Genomic DNA, 18,854 nt, shown 5'->3' with positions numbered 1-18,854 from the left:
TGCAGCCAGCCTTCAGCCAGCCCGCCCAAGATGGATTCTGGTCTCTCTTCTTCCTCTTCCTCTTCTTCCCAGAGCACCTTGCTAAAAAAAACCTGCATTCTTTTTTCCCTTTTGCTCTTCCAGGGAGAAGTGGAGGAGATTGAGCAGCAAAACAAAACTTTGCTTCAGGAAAACCAGAAACTGAAGGAAAACCTTAAAAGCCTTCAGAACCAGAATGAGGACCTGCAGGAGAAACTCAAGGCAGCAGAGGTAGGACACACACACACACACAAAAATACTAGGGTGTGGATGCCATTGGTGGGCGGGGCAATTAATATAAACTTTACGTTTGTGCCCTGGGCTGCTTTCATTTCCCTTTCTTCCATTCAGTAAATAAGACACCATTATCAGAGTTCAAGGACACATTCCAGCCAGGCAAGGAGGCTGTGAAGCAGGGCAAGAGAGGGGTGTGGCCTGGGGAGAATTTCAAGGGCCAGATGGAGTATTCTGGAGGGCCACACTCAGTCCCTGAGCCTGGGGTCTCTGCATGGATCAAATAACTCTATATAGACTTCCTTCCCATAGAATTATGTTTATAAGTGCAAGTCAGTCTCCGCAGAAACTGCCGCAGCTATAAAGGACTTGCAGATTTATTTTAACAACATTTGTATACCACTGAATGGTAATTACAACCTCTTAAGTTGTTTACAAAGAGCATAAAATATACATTAAAATGGTCGCTGAAAGGCAAGATTTAAAAACAACTTTTTTTAAAAAAAGCACAATGCATAAAATCAGTAGTTAAAAGTAAATACTAAATGATGCATTGCTAAGTGTTCTGTGAACCGTCCTGAGATCTTTTGATGAAGGGAGTTATATAAATTTGATAAATAATTTTTTTTTGCATCGGACCACCAGTGGTCTAGTATGAAGTTGCAAAGTAAGGCTAACACTGAAGTTCTTTCCACACAGCATGCGTTTAAATGGTTTGTGCTGCAGTGCGTATTTGTAGATGTAAGCTGAGGCTGCTTTTCTCCTTAAAGCTTTTCCCACACCAAATGCTTTTTAATGGCTTCTCCCGTGTGTGCGTTTTTGTAATGTAAAGTAAGGACTTATCCACTCTTACCTTTCCACCACACTTTCCAGGCACACTTTAAAGCTCTGTGTTGCATGCAGTTTGCCCTGGAGCTTTCCACTCGTAAACCTGCTCTTTAAAGCAGAATTGGAGCAAACTGAAATACATAGAAACCCCGAATTGCCATTGGTCGCATTTTAGTTTTAAAGAGTGGGTTTTCACGGGCACAAAAAAAAGAGCACTCAGACACAGAGCTTTAAAGTTCCTGGAAAGAGCAGGGCAAAACATAAGTGTGATTAAACCCTAAGTTTGCTACTCCGGCTAAAGCTCTTTCCCCATTCCATGCATTTATATGGTTTCTCCCCTGTATGGGTTTTTCAGTGCATCGTAAGGCTACTACTCCAGTTGAAGCTCTTCCCACACTCCAAAGTAGGAATATATTTTGATAAATGTGTATGGTTAATCCTGATTGCTTAGTGCATTAGAAGTAATTTTGGCAAGGACTGAGTGGAAAGGACAAAATGTTTTGCACGTAAAAGGTCTCGGGTTCAGTCCCTAGACTAGGAAATATTCCTGCCTGAGAAACCTGCAAAACCACAGCCGGTCAGTGTAGACTGAAGATGGAGGACCTATGGCCCCTCAAATCGAATTTCACTGATTTCAGTAGGTCTTCTTTGAATATGACTTAGCAGGATACAACCCAAAAGATGCAGATCTTACAAGAAGCTGGTGAGAAAGCAAAGGCGTTTGCTCATGTTGACGCACATGAGGATGGGGAAGAAGAAGGTGCAATCGACACATGAGGCTAACTTCATCTTTGCATCTGGTCCTGCAAGTTTTTTAGAGTTGCAAATTGCACCATCTTGGTGCAGTGGTCACTAGTGGGATCAGAGCAGGCATGGAGGGAGAATGTAACCCTTTTCTCCTCTGTAACAGGTATATGCTTCAGAGGAAAACCTCTGTTGCCACACAGATATCCCATGTAGATAGTAGATTCAGATGAGAGATTTTCCTTGTCATAGCAGCGAAGGGGGAGACGGTTAAATTCCCCCCACATGTCTGCTCTTTCTCTCGCTTATAATCACTTCTTTCCACCACCCACCAGATGATGCAATTTTCCTTTTTATAAAATAATAATAATGCATGGTTAGATGCAAAGATGAAGTTAACGTCAGGTGTAGCTTGGTCCCAAGTGTTTTCGGAAAAAGCAGGAGCTTTCTTCATTCCTTGGTTCAAGGAATTCTTCAAGCTGCAGTTGTACCCATATAAATATTTAAACTCCGGCTTCAGATTTTACAGTCGCTGTTCTCACCTCCCCACCCTGTGTTTGTGTGTCCAGGAAAAAGCAAAGGAGCTTGAAGATAAAGTCCATTTGTTGCAGACTGGGACCATGGAGCTCCAGAGAGCTCAGGACCTGCAGGCTTTACAGATGGCCTCAGCTCAGGCAGAGTTGGCGGCAGTTACAGAAAACAGTATCGAACTCCAAAAGGAAAAGGAGGTAAAAATATAGAGGCCGGTTGAGTAGAAGGTAATCATCAATGCGGGTGGCAGGCAGCATTTGAATCTTGAGGAGATAAGCTTTAAGTTTTGAACTGGCCTTGTGAATGGTGGGCGATTGTATATTTGCATCTTTGTAAATGCGAAGTACATTTGGTTTTCCTATGACACTGAAATGGGTGATTCCGATTCTCCAGTTCTACCTTCCTGTCTCTGACTCTTCAGGATCTGCAGAGGAACTTGGATACTTTAAGGAGCAGCAAGGAGAATCTCGAGGTAGAAGTGAATATTCTCAAACAGAAGTTTGCAGCTCTGGAAACACAGAACAGCTCCACCGACGAAGAACTGTTCCAGTGAGTGCACTTTTTCTTCTTCTGTAGTTTGTTGGCTTAAATGGCAATAGTCTTGCAGTTCCAAAAAACCAAAGAGTTTTCTTTCCTGGCCCCAGTTGTTCCTTAACATTAGCAAAGCAACTGCCAGTAATTTTATTACTGATTGGTTTGTCTGCATAACACCATCAAGATTCATTGCACTTTATGGAGTCACTGCCTTTATGGAGAGCCCTAAGTTCAGTGTGACAGAGTGGAGGTATGGACTTGGGAGTAAGCAGGGCTTGATGTTTTAGCTGCCTATTGGTGGTCAACAGTCTTAACATTTTATTATATAGTAAGATGCATACTTAGGCTTAGTTACAACAATGTATGGGGACTAAGAAGTTAAGCCAGATGGTGAATGAGGGGAGGAGAATGGGGCTTGAGGAGAGTCTAGAGCTCTTAACAAGTGGGACCTGTAACAATATTTCATTGTGGAATGCTGATGTTCAGGATAACAGACATACCATTTCCCCACCCACCCTGCCCAACAGTTCACATACTGTGTCTGCTAAGCATGCTCAAACCTCATTGGACTGTGTAGTTTACCTTCTCCCTCAGGTTTTTATTCTCCCTCCCCAGTATATATTTTAGTACTTCTGCAAAGCTTGAGATTCTCCCCAAACTGCTGATACCTCTCTCTTGCAGAGGCTGTTTTGGCTAGGGAAGCAATGGCACCCAAGGCCTGGATGCTGGATATAGAGGGGATGATTTAGAATTAGAATTATCATCCCTGTGCTTGATGTTCCTTTGGTTGACACAGCAAAACGAGCAACTGGAAGCCATTCAGACTCCACAGAATCTCATGTTTCCGTGTAAGGAGAGTAGCAGGAGGGTAGCCAAAATTCAGGCTGTGCAACCTCTCTTGTAACACCAAGTATGAGTCACAAAGCAGGGACACTGACTCCTCTGCAGGGTCTTGAAAGCTTTGAACCTGCAGAGGGACAAACTGAGCCTTTTGGTGAGTCTGAGAGCGCAGGTGTGGGCTGGCATATAGCAGGCACCAAGGTGATGTATCTTGTGGCAGGGAGGCAGGGGGCCTGGGCATGTGACTGCAAGAATTCATCCACAACATCTGTCCCCAAACAGAACCAAAGAAGAGAACAAAAAGGTGTTGGCTGAAAAGGAGCAGCTGGAAAAGAAGCTAAGAAACACCCTGAATTGTGTGGATCAACTTCAGGTAGGAAACTCCTGCATGTTCCCTTAGCATTTATGAGCTGCTGGAGAGTGCAAGAAGGGAACAAAGGTAGCTGAGAAGGTTTCTTAAAAACCCACTTGTCCTTTGGAAAACAGGAAATGAAATGGTTCTTTAAAAGCAGATGGCCAGATACATTCAAGTATTTATAATGGATCTCATTCGTACACTGAGGCCATGTTTTTATTCAGATAAGAGCAGGCTTCCTCAACCTTGGCCCTCCAAGATGTCTTGAGACTACAATTCGCATCATCCCTGACCACTGGTCCTGCTAGCTAGGGATCATGGGAGTTGTAGGCCAAAAAAATCTGGAGGGTTGAGGTTGAGGAAGCCTGGATTAGAGGGTGGGATTACCTCTGGCCCTTCAGATGTTGTTGGGCTACAGCTAGCATCACCCCTAACCATTGGCCATGCTGGCTTGGGTTGATGGGAATTGGCCCTGAGTGCAGCAGACAAACTTTCAAATGGCAAGTTCCTTATTCTCAGGAAAATGCAAGGAGTGCCTGTGAACATTAGAATGTCGTATGCTAAGCAGTTAGATCTAGAACCCAATAAGATATAAGTGGGGCAAAGAATTAGAAGCACACCTAACATCTACACAATGGGGAAGAGCTGTACATAATATTACACCTGCCTCCCACGAAATTAGGTAAAGGTAAAGGGGCCCCTGACCATTAGGTCCAGTCATGACCAACTCTGGGGTTGCGGCACTCATCTCGCTTTATTGGCCGAGGGAGCCGGTGTACAGCTTCCGGGTCATGTGGCCAGCATGACTAAGCTGCTTCTGGCGAACCAGAGCAGCGCACGGAAACGCCATTTACCTTCCCGCCGGAGCGGTACCTATTTATCTACTTGCACTTTAACGTGCTTTCGAACTGCTAGGTTGGCAGGAGCAGGGACTGAGCAATGGGAGCTCACCCCATCGCAGGGATTCGAACCGCCGACCTTCTGATCGGCAAGTCCTAGGCTCTGTGGTTTAACCCACAGCACCACCTGCGTCCCCCCACAACATTAGACTGAGGTTAATTCAACAGAAAATACTCCTCATGAGCTACTGGACAGCAATATGCCTTAAGCCCAGGGGCAAAACACACACACGCACACGACAGATGACTGCTGGAGATGCTGACAGCCACAAGCAGACCTAACTCACCTACGCTATAAAGCTAGAAATCTTAAAGCTTCATGGAGCTAAGTTTAAGCCTGATAGCCAACGCATCATCTGCGTTTGGGGAGTCATGTGTGCCTCTACTTTCATCTAAGTCCCAAGTACAGAGTCAACAGAACAAAGTGGAAGACCTGCAAGGGGCAGTTCAAGACAAGGCAAGGCACCTGGAGCAGCTGAAGGAGGAGAATTATCAATTAAATGCCACCTTGCTTAGACAGGTAAGGTTCCCTCCCACCTCTTTGTTGCTACAGTGGTTTTGGAGACGGTAAAAGAAAGAACACAGACATAGGGGATCTGCACAGTTTTATCCGCCAAAGCAAATGTTTAAAGGTCTTGAGAGTGTTTCAGACTTCTTGAGCAGGAAGCAGCTCACTTTGAGGTGGACTATTTAGAGCATGCAGGAAGTGGTTTGCTCTCTGAAGTTCAGACTTTGAAACCAGCAGGTAGCTTCTGTGCTGCCGGGCCTCCTGCCAATGGATTTAGACTTAAACAGAGATAGCATACAGCGCAATGCTGTGCAGGTCTACCCCGAAGCAAGTCTTATTGAATTCAGTGTGGAAAATGAGTAGAGCATTGCAATATTAATCTGGACATTCTTCATGCAGGCTGCTACTCTTCCGTGAGACTTATTTTTCAGTGTATTCCAGAGGTGGAGAACCTGAGATCTGGGGGCCAAATACAGCTTTCCAGGCCTTTATCTGGCCCCTGGGGACACTTTTTCCAGGTCACATCTCCTTCCTAAGCCCCACCCCACCCATCCCTCCTTGAGTGTTTTTGCCTGACTGGAATGTGTCCTTGAACTGTTGAAGATGCTTTTGGCTTGCCTGGATGGGGGATAGAGTGAAGGCCGGTGGTGACTGTGTACACAAATTAGTCTACTGTATATTGTATGTGTCAGTCTGGCAACTTTTGCCTCTGGCTGTGCCTACCCCTGGCATGTGGCCCTTGGAAGCTTCCCCAGAAGGGGATGTGGCCCTTGAGCTATGAAAAAGGGTTTCCAACCTTGGTATAGTGGGACACGCGTGGCGTTGTAGGTTAAACCACAGAGCCTAGGACTTGCCGATCAGCAGGTTGGCGGTTCGAATCCCCGCGACAGGGCGAGCTCCCGTTGCTCGGTCCCTGCTCCTGCCAACCTAGCAGTTCGAAAGCACGTTAAAGTGCAAGTAGATAAATAGGTACCGCTCTGGCGGGAAGGTAAACGGTGTTTCTGTGCGCTGCTCTGGTTTGCCAGAAGCGGCTTAGTCATGCTGGCCACATGACCCGGAAGCTGTACGCCGGCTCCCTGGGCCAGTAAAGTGAGAGGAGTGCTGCAACCCCAGAGTCGGTCACGACTGGACCTAATGGTCAGGGGTCCCTTTACCTTTATAGTGGTTAGAGTTTTGGACTTAGACTGATTAGAACCAGGTTTAAATTTCCCGTCAGCTATGAAACTGATGGGTGAGCTTGGGCTAGTCACCATTTCAGCCTAACCTAGCTCATAGGGTGGTTTTAACAATAAAATTGGGGGTAGTTGAGGGGTGGGTGGGGAAACCTGAGCTCCTCCAGGGAGGTGTGGTGTGAGAATGATAGGCGACATTGTCCAAATACAAATAATTTTTTTTTGCACCACCCCCAGCAAAATTTGGAGAAGAAACTGGAAGAGGAAGTTCTTTCACATCAGACCCTGCAGAAGGAAATGAATGAAATGGAAAAGGAGAACAAGGTACAAGTTTAGTTAGACGGGGGTTGGAGAAGGAATGCATAAACGCTTCTGTGCTCTGAAAAGAAATGTGCTTTCTTTTAAGTCAGGGATAGCCACTTGTTGCTGGAATCTCATCAGCCCCAGCCACGATGGACAATGGGAAGGAGCTATAGTCCCACAGCATCGGGTTAACAGCCAGAGAGGGCTATTGCCTTCATGCCCTGCTTATGTGCACCCCAGATGCATCTGGTTGGTCGCTGTCTGAAACAGGCTACTGGAACAGATGAACCTTCAAGTCTGAACCAGCAAGGTGGTTCTTATCTAGAATTGGCAATCCTTGTACTAGGCCACTGGGAAAGCAAATACCTAACTGCACTGGCTGCCAATTAGTTTCCGGGCCCAGTTCAAAGTGCTAGTGTTGACCTGTAAAGCTTTACACAGCTCGGGACCTCAATACCTTAAGGGCTGCCTCTCTTCATACAAACGGATCCAGACCCCACGCTTGTCGTCTGAGGCCCTTCTCTATGTCCCCCCTCCCCAAGAGGTTTGGAGGGTAGCAACACAAGAACGGTCCTTTTCCATGGTCTCCCCAGAAAGGCTCACCTGGCACCATCCTTATATGTCTTTGGGTGCCATGCAAAACATTCCTCCTTACCCAGGTCTCTGGCCATTAATAATCTATGGTCTGTTCAATGTGTGGGGGGGGGATTGTTATTATGACTATTTTATTATTATGCTCTGTATTATGTTTTTATTATTATGTTCCTTAAAGTATGTTCTTAATGTTGCACACTGCCCTGGGATCTTTTGATAAAGGGTAGCATATAAGTTGAATAAATAACATTAGTTAATAATAAATACAGTGGTACCTCTGGATGTTAACGGGATCTGTTCCGGAGCCCTGATTGCATCCTGAAGCAAATGCAGCCCGCGTCTGCGCATGTGCAGGTCGTGATTTGCTCATTCCGCGCATGCGCACGATGTCATTTTGAGCGTCTGCGCATGCGCGAGCGGCGAAACCCAGAAGTAATGCTTTCCGTTACTTCCGGGTCGCCGCAGAGTGCAATCCGAAAATGCTCAAACTGAAGCTACTACAACCCAAGGTATGTCTAATGATTTATGAAGATAAGCTTGTAAGAAACTGCTCACCTGGTTTCCTTTGGCAAATCAAAACAACAACAAAGTATGCAGCGCCTTAAAGACTTAACAATTTTATTATAGCATAAGCCTCCATGGGCTACAATCCACTCCATCACATGTCGTATGCTGTAGTCCAGGCAACTTTATGTCTCTGTGCTGTGTTTGCTGTAAGAGACTAGCAGGTTTACCCCTCTGGAAATGTAAAGCAAGCAAGCAGTGCTTCCAGGCAACCAAACCAAAGCAAGGAAGCTTTCATACACTGGAATGCTCTTGGTTCTTTGAAACTGTTTGTGTGTTCCAAAGGACAAATATAAGTATGGCTGAGCAAGTGGGGCAATAAAGAGAGTCTATGGGCTTGTAACTTTTCGTGGCCTTATTTGTGAAGCTGCTTTGAAGGACCCAGAATGACAAGAGAAGCCATCAGTAAATTAGCGGTGATAATAATACAGCAAAGCTGTTGCACCCTGCCCAAGAGTAGTCCTTTCTCCCTGAACACTACCACTGGATTAACGGCTGGTTCCTGTCTCCCACTTCTTCTGAAACACCAAAATGGCATTGTCCATTCAAAAGTATTCTTGCCAATCCCCTTCCCCTGAATTGGTACGAATTGTCTGGCATTACAACGCAAAAGCAGGGGGAATAGGAAAGAAACAGGTTTCCTTTAGTGCGAGCGTGAAGAAAACCTGTGGATGTTCAGATGCTGATGGACTGCAAATCGTATCAGTCCTGATGCTGGCTGGGGCTGATGGGAGTTGTAGTCCAGGAACATCTGGACCCCACTGTTAGCCACGGCTTTCTGTATTTCAGACTTGAACTGCTTCAAGCTGCTTGCAAACCGTAACTCCAGGTGATCCTGGCTTCTCATTCTACCGTTTGTTTCTTTGCAGAGATTAAGGCGGGAGAATGAGGAACTGATGGTGCACCTTCCTGAAATTCTGGATCATCCACCTGGGGTCCTAACCCAGTCACCAGAAAACTCAGTCCTGGTGTATGGCAATCCCTATACTGGTGAGTGCATTAGAGCAGTGTTTCCCAACCTTTGGTCTCTAGTTGTTTTCAGACTACCATTCCCATCACCCCTGACCACTGGTCTTGCTAGCTAGGGATGATGGGAGTTGTAGTCCAAAAGGAGCTGTAGACCAAAGGTTGGGAAACACTGCATTAGAGAACCCACTTAGAAGAGTCCAACTAGAGGCAAAGGAGCATGCATTTATGTCTTGATGTTAGCATGCAGAAAGCCCCAGATTTAATCCCTGGGGACGCGGGTGGCACTGTGGGTTAAACCACAGAGGCTAGGATTTGCCGATCAGAAGGTTGGCGGTTCAAATCCCCACGACGGGGTGAGCTCCCGTTGCTCGGTCCCTGCTCCTGCCAACCTAGCAGTTCGAAAGCACGTCAAAGTGCAAGTAGATAAATAGTTACTGCTCCAGCGGGAAGGTAAACGGCGTTTCTGTGAGCTTCTCTGGTTCACCAGAAGCGGCTTAGTCATGCTGGCCACATGACCCAGAAGCTGTACGCCAGCTCCTTCGGCCAATAGAGTGAGATGAGCGGCACAACCCCAGAGTCGGTCACGACTGGACCTAATGGTCAGGGGTCCCTTTACCTTTACCTATCTCCGGTAGGTCAGGGAGAGGCTCCAGTCTGAAAACTCTGGAGGTCAGCATAAACAATACTAACCTCAATGGACCCATGATCTGACTTGGTACAAGGGAGCTTCTTCTTTTCATTGCATTCAGATGCGTATGGTTAATCTGTTTTTGTCTTCTTGCCCTCTAGTTTTATCATTGCCCCCTGCTGGTGCTTCCAGTCCTCTCTTCCTCCCCGCCATTGGTTCTTACTGTATTTGCTGACTGCCTTTCTGCTGTTTTCTCCTTGATCTCAAATATGATCAAACTCCTCTGCCTCCACCGTCAGAGGCTGTATACTTCTGAATACCACCTGCTGGGAACCACAGGAGGAGAGAGCCCTCCTCCACTTGAGAGTTTCCCACAGGCATCTTGTTGGCCCTTTGAGCACAGGGTGCTGGACCGAAAGGGCCATTGGCCTGATCCAGCTGGGCTCTTCTAGTGCTGTTATTATCTATGATAGGGTTTCCCAAACTTCGGCCTCCAGCTGTTTTCGGACTACAATTCCCATCGTCCCTGACCACTGGTCCTTCTAGCTAGGGATAATGGGAGTTGTAGTCCAAAAACAGCAGAAGACCCAAGTTTGGGAAACCTTGATCGACATGCACACATTTCTCTGTCTCCACCCATCTCTCTGAATTCAACCTATTAGTCTGTCCTTCAGCCAAGGACAATGCATTTCTTTCTTTCTTTCTTTCTTTCTTTCTTTCTTTCTTTCTTTCTTTCTTTCTTTCTTTCTTTCTTTCTCTTTGCTTTTTAACTTTTGCTCCTCAGAGGCAACTCTTCCCTCAACTCCACAGTTTTCACTTCTGTGTAGTTTTCCTCTAAAATATGGCTTTTTCCATCTGTCACTGTACTTGTTCCAAACATCTCTCAGGGCAAAACTGTGTGTTATTATGTGGGAAATCCCTAACTGATCTCCCAATGTGCTTCTTCAAATTTGAAACATAAGGCACTTCTAACTCTCTTGTTTCATGGGTTAGAAGTTTTTGGTTAACTACAAACATACCTTTCTATTGAATGCATTTTGATTGTGACCTCCCCTGGGCTTGGCACCTTGTCCCCTGTTGCAAATACCCTTTTCTTTCCCTTATTTTCCTAAGGGCAGGGACTGTGCCTGATTGTTCTTTACACAGTGATTAGGGTCTGTTCTAGACACTTAATAACCATGTTTAATATTTATCAGACTGCCATACTGGTTTTTTGCCTGCATAGGAAGGAACAATGTGGACAGCACACAGTGAACTTTGGTGCAGGAAAACAGTAATATACTGGAATAGTTGGAATATGTTGAAACGGGAACGGGCACAGAGTCCTCCACAGTCCCTTTGCCTGAAATGCCCTCTGTTCCATCAGATGGTCTTGTGTGCAACAGATTTGTCATCCAAATGAAATTTGCAAGGAGATACACACTGCCATCTTCTGTGCATTTGTTATGTGACCTACACGTGCGGTCATGTATTACAGTGCTGGAAACTTTGTGCAGCAGATTGTAATAGCTTTATAGGAAGCTGCCTTATACAGAGTTACACCATTGGTCCAGTGTTGCCTTCACTGGCTGGCAACAGCTCTCCAGGGTCTCAGACAGGAGCCTTTTCCCAGAGTCAACTGGGGATTGAGCATGGAACCTTCCGTTTGCAAAGTATGAACCTCAGTGATCAAGCAGAACCCTTCCCTATACAGTGGTACCTTGGTTCCCGAACTTAATCCGTTCTGGAAGTCTGTTTCAAAACCAAAGCGTTCCAAAACCAAGGCGCGCTTACCCATAGAAAGTAATGCAAAACGGATTAATCTGTTCCACACTTTTAAAAACAACACCTAAAACAGCAATTTAACATCAATTTTACTATCTAATGAGACCATTGATCCATAAAATGAAAGCAATAATCAATGTACTGTACTATAAAATAAATAAGACAGTATTGTAGATGATAAAAATTTAAAAAAATAAAAATATTCTTACCTGCACTGATAATAGTCATTGTTTGGATGGGGGGCTTTTATCCATTTCTGCAGTTAATCAATCAATAGCTGAACTGGGTTCCACACAGTCACAAAAACAAATTGATCAAAAAAGTCTCAAAAACATAAAATAAATAGCAAAATAAAAGTGCCAAACTTTTAGATAGATCAGTTTATGTAAGAGCATTGCATTTTCTTGTTATGGCTAAGATGTGTCATCTGTTTTGCAGTAAACCCAGCAATTCCTGAGACAGAGTTGGTAAGTTTGTGTGTGTGTTTCATGAGATTCGGGGGGGGGGGGGTCTGATCTGTTTCATTCGTTCCCCAGTATTTTTGCTTACCGTGTCACCATCCATATACATGACGTTTGTTCAAGGAATCTTAAGAGGACAAGTCCCTGCCCCTAGGAGCATAAAGTCTATAAATTACACAATGGGAGACAACAGAGGAAGGGGAAGGAATTGGAGGCAGGGATTAAACTAGGGGAAGAACATGTGACGATTGCTGTTATGCATACATAGCACAATAAACACCACATTAATGCCCTTTAGCATGGTATTTAGGGTGCCTTAAGCCAAGGTTCAGAATTTAGTGAGGAAGCCATACAGCGTGGAATCAGACATGGGGTTGCTTTAAAAGCTCTTAGGCTGCTAGTTCTGTTTGATCCTACAGTTTAGAGCTATAACTTTTCCCTCCTGTCCATTTTCAAAATTATACCCAACACCCGTCCACCTCTGTGTTGCCCTGTCTTTAGAATAATAGAGATGTACCGCCTGGAAGAAAATGTTGGAAAGCGTGAGAAGGGCAGAGAAAGCTGGGGTGGGACATCTGCAGGGAAATGGACTGGTTTCTCTTCCTCGCACTTTTAACTCCTTTTTTAGGTGATCCTAAGGAGGGAGGCTAAGGGACGCGGGTGGCGCTGTGGGTTAAACCACAGAGCCTAGGACTTGCCGCTCGGTCCCAGCTCCTACCAACCTAGCAGTTCAAAAGCACAAAGTGCAAATAGATAAATGGGTACCGCTCTGGCGGGAAGGTAAACGGCGTTTCCGTCTGCTGCTCTGGTTCGCCAGAAGCGGCTTAGTCATGCTGGCCACATGACCCGGTAGCTGTACGCCGGCTCCCTCAGCCAATAAAGCGAGATGAGTTCCGCAAACCCAGAGTCAGTCACGACTGGACCTAATGTTCAGGGGTCCCTTTACCTTTACCTTAAGGAGGGAAGCTAAACTTCTGAAACTTAAGTAAGAGCCCGAGACCTTACAACCCTAATAGAGCAATTGCAGATGGGTTCTCATTCTTAGCACTTTTTCACTTCCCCCGCACCCTACCCTACCAGGTAGAAAATATATATATCTGTCCACTGTTAAGCTGCTTTGGCAGGAAATACCCATAAGAAGGATGGGCAGCAAATGGGGTGGTGCTTCCAGGCCCTTAAGTTCTGTCGCCCTTGCCCTCATTGCCCTGCCCTAGCCAGCCTCAGGTACCTGTGCTCAGTTGCATTTTTGCAGCAGATAATCCGCCTCTCCCGGTATGCCCCACTGAGAGCCTCAAGGTCCATAAATAGCAACACCCTAGTGGTCCCGGGCCCCAAGGAAGTTAGATTAGCTTCAACCAGAGCCAGGGCCTTTTTAACACTGGCTCCGGCCTATTGGAACGCTCTGCCTCATGAGACCAGGGCCCTGCAGGATCTGATTTCTTTCCGCAGGGCCTGTAAGACAGAGTTGTTCCACCTGGCCTTTGGCTTGGAGCCAATTTGATTCCCTCCCCCTCTTTTTTCCTTTCTCCTCCTGTGATGAGGCTGCATTTTAATGTTTCAATATTTTAATGTTGTATTTTAATCTTGTTTTTAAGTTGTAGTCATTCAGCTTGTTTTTATTATTGCTTGTTAGCCACCCTGAGCCTGGCCTTGGCTGGGGAGGGCAGGGTATAAATAAAAATTATTATTATTATTATTATTATTATGCTTCCACGTTCTCATTCTCGCCTCCATTTAGGTCTCCGTGAGAAAATGTCCCATGTGCGACGAAGTCTTCCCTAATGACATCGGGGAGCAGCATTATTCAGATCATGTGCGGAGCCACCTTCTAGAGTGTCCGTACTGCGACGAGAGCTTTGACAACTCCAACAAGCAAGTGTATGACGACCATGTCTACTGCCACGGCTTAGACTAAATTTTGGTCTGCTTGCGTAAGCTACAAAGGGATAGTGCCTCTTTATCTTACCCCACTCCCCCCCCCTTTTAATGTTATGACAGAGACTGGCACAGAAGGATTTCTGTGCTGTTAGACTTGCCATGCCAGGGGAAAACTTGTTGCTGGGACTGCAGCATTTCCTTCCGTCTGTTATCCACACCTGTTAAATGCTAAACGCACTATGCTTCCGCTATGGAAAAGGACACATATTTCTTGACTAAGTACATCTTTCAACAGGTTAAAGCTCGTTACAAGTTATTTCAAAGGGATGAGCATTTTATTAAAACGAATGGTGATTTTCTTCCTATACGTTTGCAATTGACAGAAACCCCTACAGCAGAAGAGATTTGTTTCGTTAACAATAGTTTGTCTAGCTGTCTAAACTATAGAAATTCCACCTTCGCTTGCTTTGTGTCCTGTTCTCGGTAAAGGAAGTAGATAATTGTGAAACACCCCACAAGTGTAGTAGCAGCCTTACCTGCCTTCAAGCTGTTTTGGACAAAGATAAGAAGAGAAGAAAGTTTATGTGCTCGCCAGTATTGCATCACATCTTGGGTAAAGTGCTTCTGAATGGTGGCGTTTGGGGTGGGGGGGAGCAGAGAGCTCAAACTTGGTTTCAACTAAAATACTAGTGTCCAAAATGCCTTTGTGATTGAACAGGAGCATGATGCACAAGTGAAAATTAAGTCAAAATGTCTCACACCATCAAAAAGCCACTTTGCAGATGCTGTTGCTCTGGTCAACAGCTAGCTTTCCAAGGAGTGGAAGCATTTTGAGAAGTGAAAGAGGGTTGGCTGGTGGGCCGTAATTTCATAACTCCCCACGCCATTCCCCAAAGGGACCGTGCCAGCAAGTTTAGTTAGCCACAGGATTACTTTCCCCAGGCATCTTTCACTTCCAGGCAGGCAAGTGGGAAAAGAGTGGTAGCTTGGCATCTCTGAACGGAATCAGACTCACCATGCTGGATGCGCGGGGGGGGGGGGTGTTCTCCCATTGCTCACCATTACGCTATAGGCAGAACCCACCAGAAAGCTGTTTTCTGTGCAGCCCCACTGAAATGAATGGGTGCAGTTAAGAACAGCGCCTCTTACACAGGTCATCTGAGGTAAACTCTGTTCAAAACAGTGGTGGCATGAGGGGGAAAAATACTGGGATAGAAGTAGGCCAAATGGATTCTGTGGTGGCAAGCTCTGTGTGATACCTTTTATGTTTAGGACTTATCCTAAATCATTCACATTTTGCGGCACGACTGCTGTCAAAAACACATTTACTCAGAAATGAGCCCCACTGATTTCAGTGAGCCTTACTTCCAAGTAAATAGGAGGGCAGTCTCAAAGACTCTGGTGCCACACCTGTCTCTGAGCCCGCCCAACAAATCTGACTGGAGTCTGTGCATGTCCTTATAGCGGGTATAAAGAACCCATGGGCACCAGAACAGCCATCAGGTAAACATTAGGAGATGAAACTCTCCTAATTCAGAATATGTGATATGTAGGCTACTTTGTTTCTTCCACATTCACTTGTCTTTGGGTTGTTTTGCCAGACTGTGAGGCAATGGCTACTTTCCAGGCTGCTTTGAAAGCCTCCTGTCTCTTTAGCCCATGGAATGTATGGCTCGGGGCCTTGAAACGGTTCTGTTCTAAGAATTTCTTTTTTAATCCTCTTATTTATCTACCGCCTCTAAATGGTAACTCAGGAATCAAAGTGACAGTGTTAAAAACAAAACAAAAACCTACCTTTTAATAGAAGAGAATATTCACAATTTCATTGCTGTTTGGGAATTTGCAAGGCTCGATGCAAACTTGGATTCTCTGATTTTTTTAAACAAGCCACCTTCAACTTATATTCCTGCTGAACACATATGTAGAATACTTGTTCAAAAGAATCTTTTTAATTTTGATGTTGATGTGTTCTCCTATGCAAGACCAAAAGCTGTAACATGGTTAATTGCCTACTATGTATTGATTACTGATAGACCTCTAATGTTGTTGGGGGAAATCCATTTTGTGTTTTAATAGCGTTCTGCTTTCAACTACTTTTGATTATTGCTTTTTAAAAGCATGGTATGTTAACACCTCTTCCAATGCTGAAAATGTAAAGTTGTATTGGTTGGCCTCCTGCAGTGTAATATTAAATAAGTGGACTTCAGTTTGTCTCATCTTATATTTCAAAGCAGCCAACTGGGAACTTCATTCTGTGCTCTTTCCCTTTGATTCCAGTGATTAGAATATGTGGGCGGGGGGGGGGGGGAGAGACAGACAGACAAAGAACACAAACAATCACAAGAAGAGCCCTATGGGATCAGACCAAAGGCCCATCTACTGTAGTCCTACATTCTGTGACGACCACAAACAAAATCTGTGAACTACCCTGAGACTTGCGGGTATAGGGCGGTATACAAATTTAAAGAACAATAACAACAACAACCTGAGCGCAACAACACTCTTCCTCTCCCACCCCCATTGATTCCGGTAATTGGTATTCAGACTCATACAAGTGTGTGATTTAGGTACAATCTGTTCTGCAAGAAGCTGTCCCAAGATGTTTTGCTGCCTGTGGAGAAGGACAAGAAGGTGCCCTCCTTCCCTCCCACCAGTCCCATATACAGGTATGCCCATGACCACTCTGGCTCTTCAATCTTATTTAAATAGTACAAATGAGGCAACATCTCCCAGTGCCCCTCCAAGCACAGCTCTGTCCTCTTAACACCTCGCTGCCACTCCTTCCCCCAAAATGCCCTGCATTTGATCATTAAAAAAAGAAGACGCGTATATTGATTTTCAAATATACAGCAGCTTGGCAACTTAAAGCAATATACACAGCAGTGACGAAGGAAACAGTGCCACTGCCCCATGGAGCACAGGTCAATGTACTACAATGAGAATAAAGATCAAGTTTCTTCCGTGTAGGGACAATACGATAGGGAATGGGAGCCACCACCTCGCTCTGTGCCAGCCCAGATTAGTATAATATGTCTTTTTAAAAATAATTATTCATTATTATTTTTTAGAAAATATAGATTTCTTTTCAGTTTAATTAAAATGGTTTGACATGACAGTAGTAAAACATTTTAAAAAAAGAGAAGTGGCAAAATACAATCCTAAATCATTAAAGAAGAGAGAAATCAGATGGGCTATAGCTATAAAATGAGAGGAAAATGAAGGGCTTTTCAAGTACCCAAGTGCGGAAGTAGAATGGAAAATTATCAACCAGAGATTATAGTGCTGGGGCTGATTATTCAAGTTTTAAAGTCCAGGAATTTTTGTTTTGGTTAATGATGTGTTGAACGAAGGAAAAGCAGCAATGTTGGCCCATAAGAAACATTCTGAATTAAGAGAATGCCTTTATCGGTCCAGACAATGGATTACAAAAGTCCTGTGAATAGTCCAATAGTATGCCATGTTCAGTGTCCAAGAAGCACACTAAGGCATGTGTACCTTCTCCCAAATCCCATGGCAGCAGTGGATAAGCAGTACAGAGTCCCATATAGACCTTGCGCAGATGAAGGCATCTCCAGGCCATCTCAGCCAGAAGAAGCAACTGATTAGCAGGATGTCTTTTGCCCTCCATGCAACATGGGGGTCTTTTAAAATGGTAGAGGGACCCCTGACCGTTAAGTCCAGTTGCGGCCTACTCTGCGGTTGTGACTATTTACCCTGGGCTTTGCGATACACCTTGACCATCTCGGACAGCTTCCACATGGCCTCGGGGATTCCATCTCCGTTCACGGCACAGCAGCCCTGCACATGCCACTGGTGCCCTCGCAGTTTCCTCAGCCCCATTTTTTCGGCCAATTCTAGTGGGGGCCACGCTCCAGGCAAGTCTTGCTTGTTGGCCAGCAGCACTACGGGCACATCTTGCAAATCTTTGGCCTCCAGCACGACTTCCAACTCAGACGTGGCCTCCTCAAAGCGAGTGCAATCTGCACTGTCCACCATGAAAACCAGCCCATCTGAGTTGGGATGGTAATGCCTCCACAGGACTCTGATCCGGTCTTGACCACCCACATCCCACATGGTGAAAGAGACATTGTTGATGGGCTGAATCGTTTCCACATTGAAGCCGATGGTGGGAATGGTCGTGACGGTTTCGTTCAGCTTCAGCTTATAGAGGAGGGTGGTTTTGCCAGCTGCATCCAGGCCCAGCAGGAGAATACGAGCCTCCGTCCCATAGAAGCTCTGCAAAGCACTCTGAATCCGGCTGAGTAGAAGTCCCATGGTGAAACACCACCGCCGTTCTTCTCCAGATGCAGGCAATGTGTAGCGTGGGGAAGGATCGCCTTCCTTTTTATAGTTAGTCGGCTGTTGTTTCATTGGCTCAACTCTAGAGGGTGTGATGGGTAACTGTCATTACTGTCTTGTTGGCAGCAGTCATGCTGGAAGTTTTGCATAGTAGCTTCTCTGATGCAGGAAGTTTTGATGTAACCAGCCCCTGGCCAGCTAATAGGACCGGTTCCGCATTCTGGCAGTACAAGTCATGGAGTGAGTTTTGCTGCTGTTTGTGTTGCAATATTACCTTGTATACCCATGACCTCTTTGGCTTTTCAATCTTATTTAAATGGTACAAATGAGGAAACGTTTCCCAGTGCCCCTCCAAGTACAGCTCTGTCCTCTTAATACATTGCTGCCACTCCTTTCCCCAAAATGCCCTGCATCTGCTCCTTAAAAAAAGAAGAATCATATATTGATTTTCAAATATGCAGCAGCTTGGCAGCTTAAAGCAATATACACAGCAGTGACAAAGAAAAAGAGCGCCACTGCCCCATGGAGCACAGCTCAATGTACTACAATGAGAATAAAGATCAAGTCTCATCACTGTAAGCACAATACGAAAGGGAATGGGAGCCGCCACCTCGCTCTGTGCCAGCCCAGATTATTACAACTAAACCATACGAGGGTATCAAGTAGAAGGAGATGTACACAAACACTGAAGGAGCTAAATGTGTTGAGCAGATAGCATGGCTATATTACAC

The 18,854-nt window shown here is 45.3% G+C and overlaps 1 protein-coding gene and 1 pseudogene across 6 annotated transcripts in view; one reads left to right on the top strand and one right to left on the bottom strand.

The window, feature by feature from the left end:
* The window catches only part of CALCOCO2 (calcium binding and coiled-coil domain 2), a 35,812-nt gene extending 19,782 nt beyond the window's left edge, over positions 1 to 16,030 (top strand). For 4 of the 5 annotated variants that reach the window (XM_083709546.1, XM_083709544.1, XM_083709545.1 and 1 more), the window contains 9 exons: positions 124 to 249; positions 2,394 to 2,552; positions 2,777 to 2,904; positions 4,012 to 4,102; positions 5,381 to 5,503; positions 6,901 to 6,987; positions 8,994 to 9,114; positions 11,924 to 11,952; positions 13,685 to 16,030. In XM_083709546.1, the coding sequence (XP_083565672.1) occupies positions 124 to 249; positions 2,394 to 2,552; positions 2,777 to 2,904; positions 4,012 to 4,102; positions 5,381 to 5,503; positions 6,901 to 6,987; positions 8,994 to 9,114; positions 11,924 to 11,952; positions 13,685 to 13,861 (1,041 nt within the window). In that variant the 3' untranslated portion in view covers positions 13,862 to 16,030. Of the gene's footprint in view, positions 1 to 123; positions 250 to 2,393; positions 2,553 to 2,776; positions 2,905 to 4,011; positions 4,103 to 5,380; positions 5,504 to 6,900; positions 6,988 to 8,993; positions 9,115 to 11,923; positions 12,593 to 12,912 lie in introns of all 5 variants that reach the window. The other variant, XR_014557471.1, reaches the window with a different exon arrangement.
* Positions 16,031 to 16,898: 868 nt separating this feature from the next.
* Positions 16,899 to 18,330, bottom strand: LOC310828737 (annotated as a pseudogene). Its single transcript has one exon. The product of its transcript is annotated as an uncharacterized misc_RNA (transcript).
* Positions 18,331 to 18,854: the final 524 nt, after the last annotated feature.

The sequence above is a fragment of the Podarcis gaigeae genome (genome assembly GCF_964106915.1).
Source record: "Podarcis gaigeae genome assembly, chromosome: 13".
Classification (NCBI taxonomy): domain Eukaryota; kingdom Metazoa; phylum Chordata; class Lepidosauria; order Squamata; family Lacertidae; genus Podarcis; species Podarcis gaigeae.
Note: the sequence above shows the minus strand (reverse complement) of the source record. Positions and strands in the feature narration are given on the sequence as shown.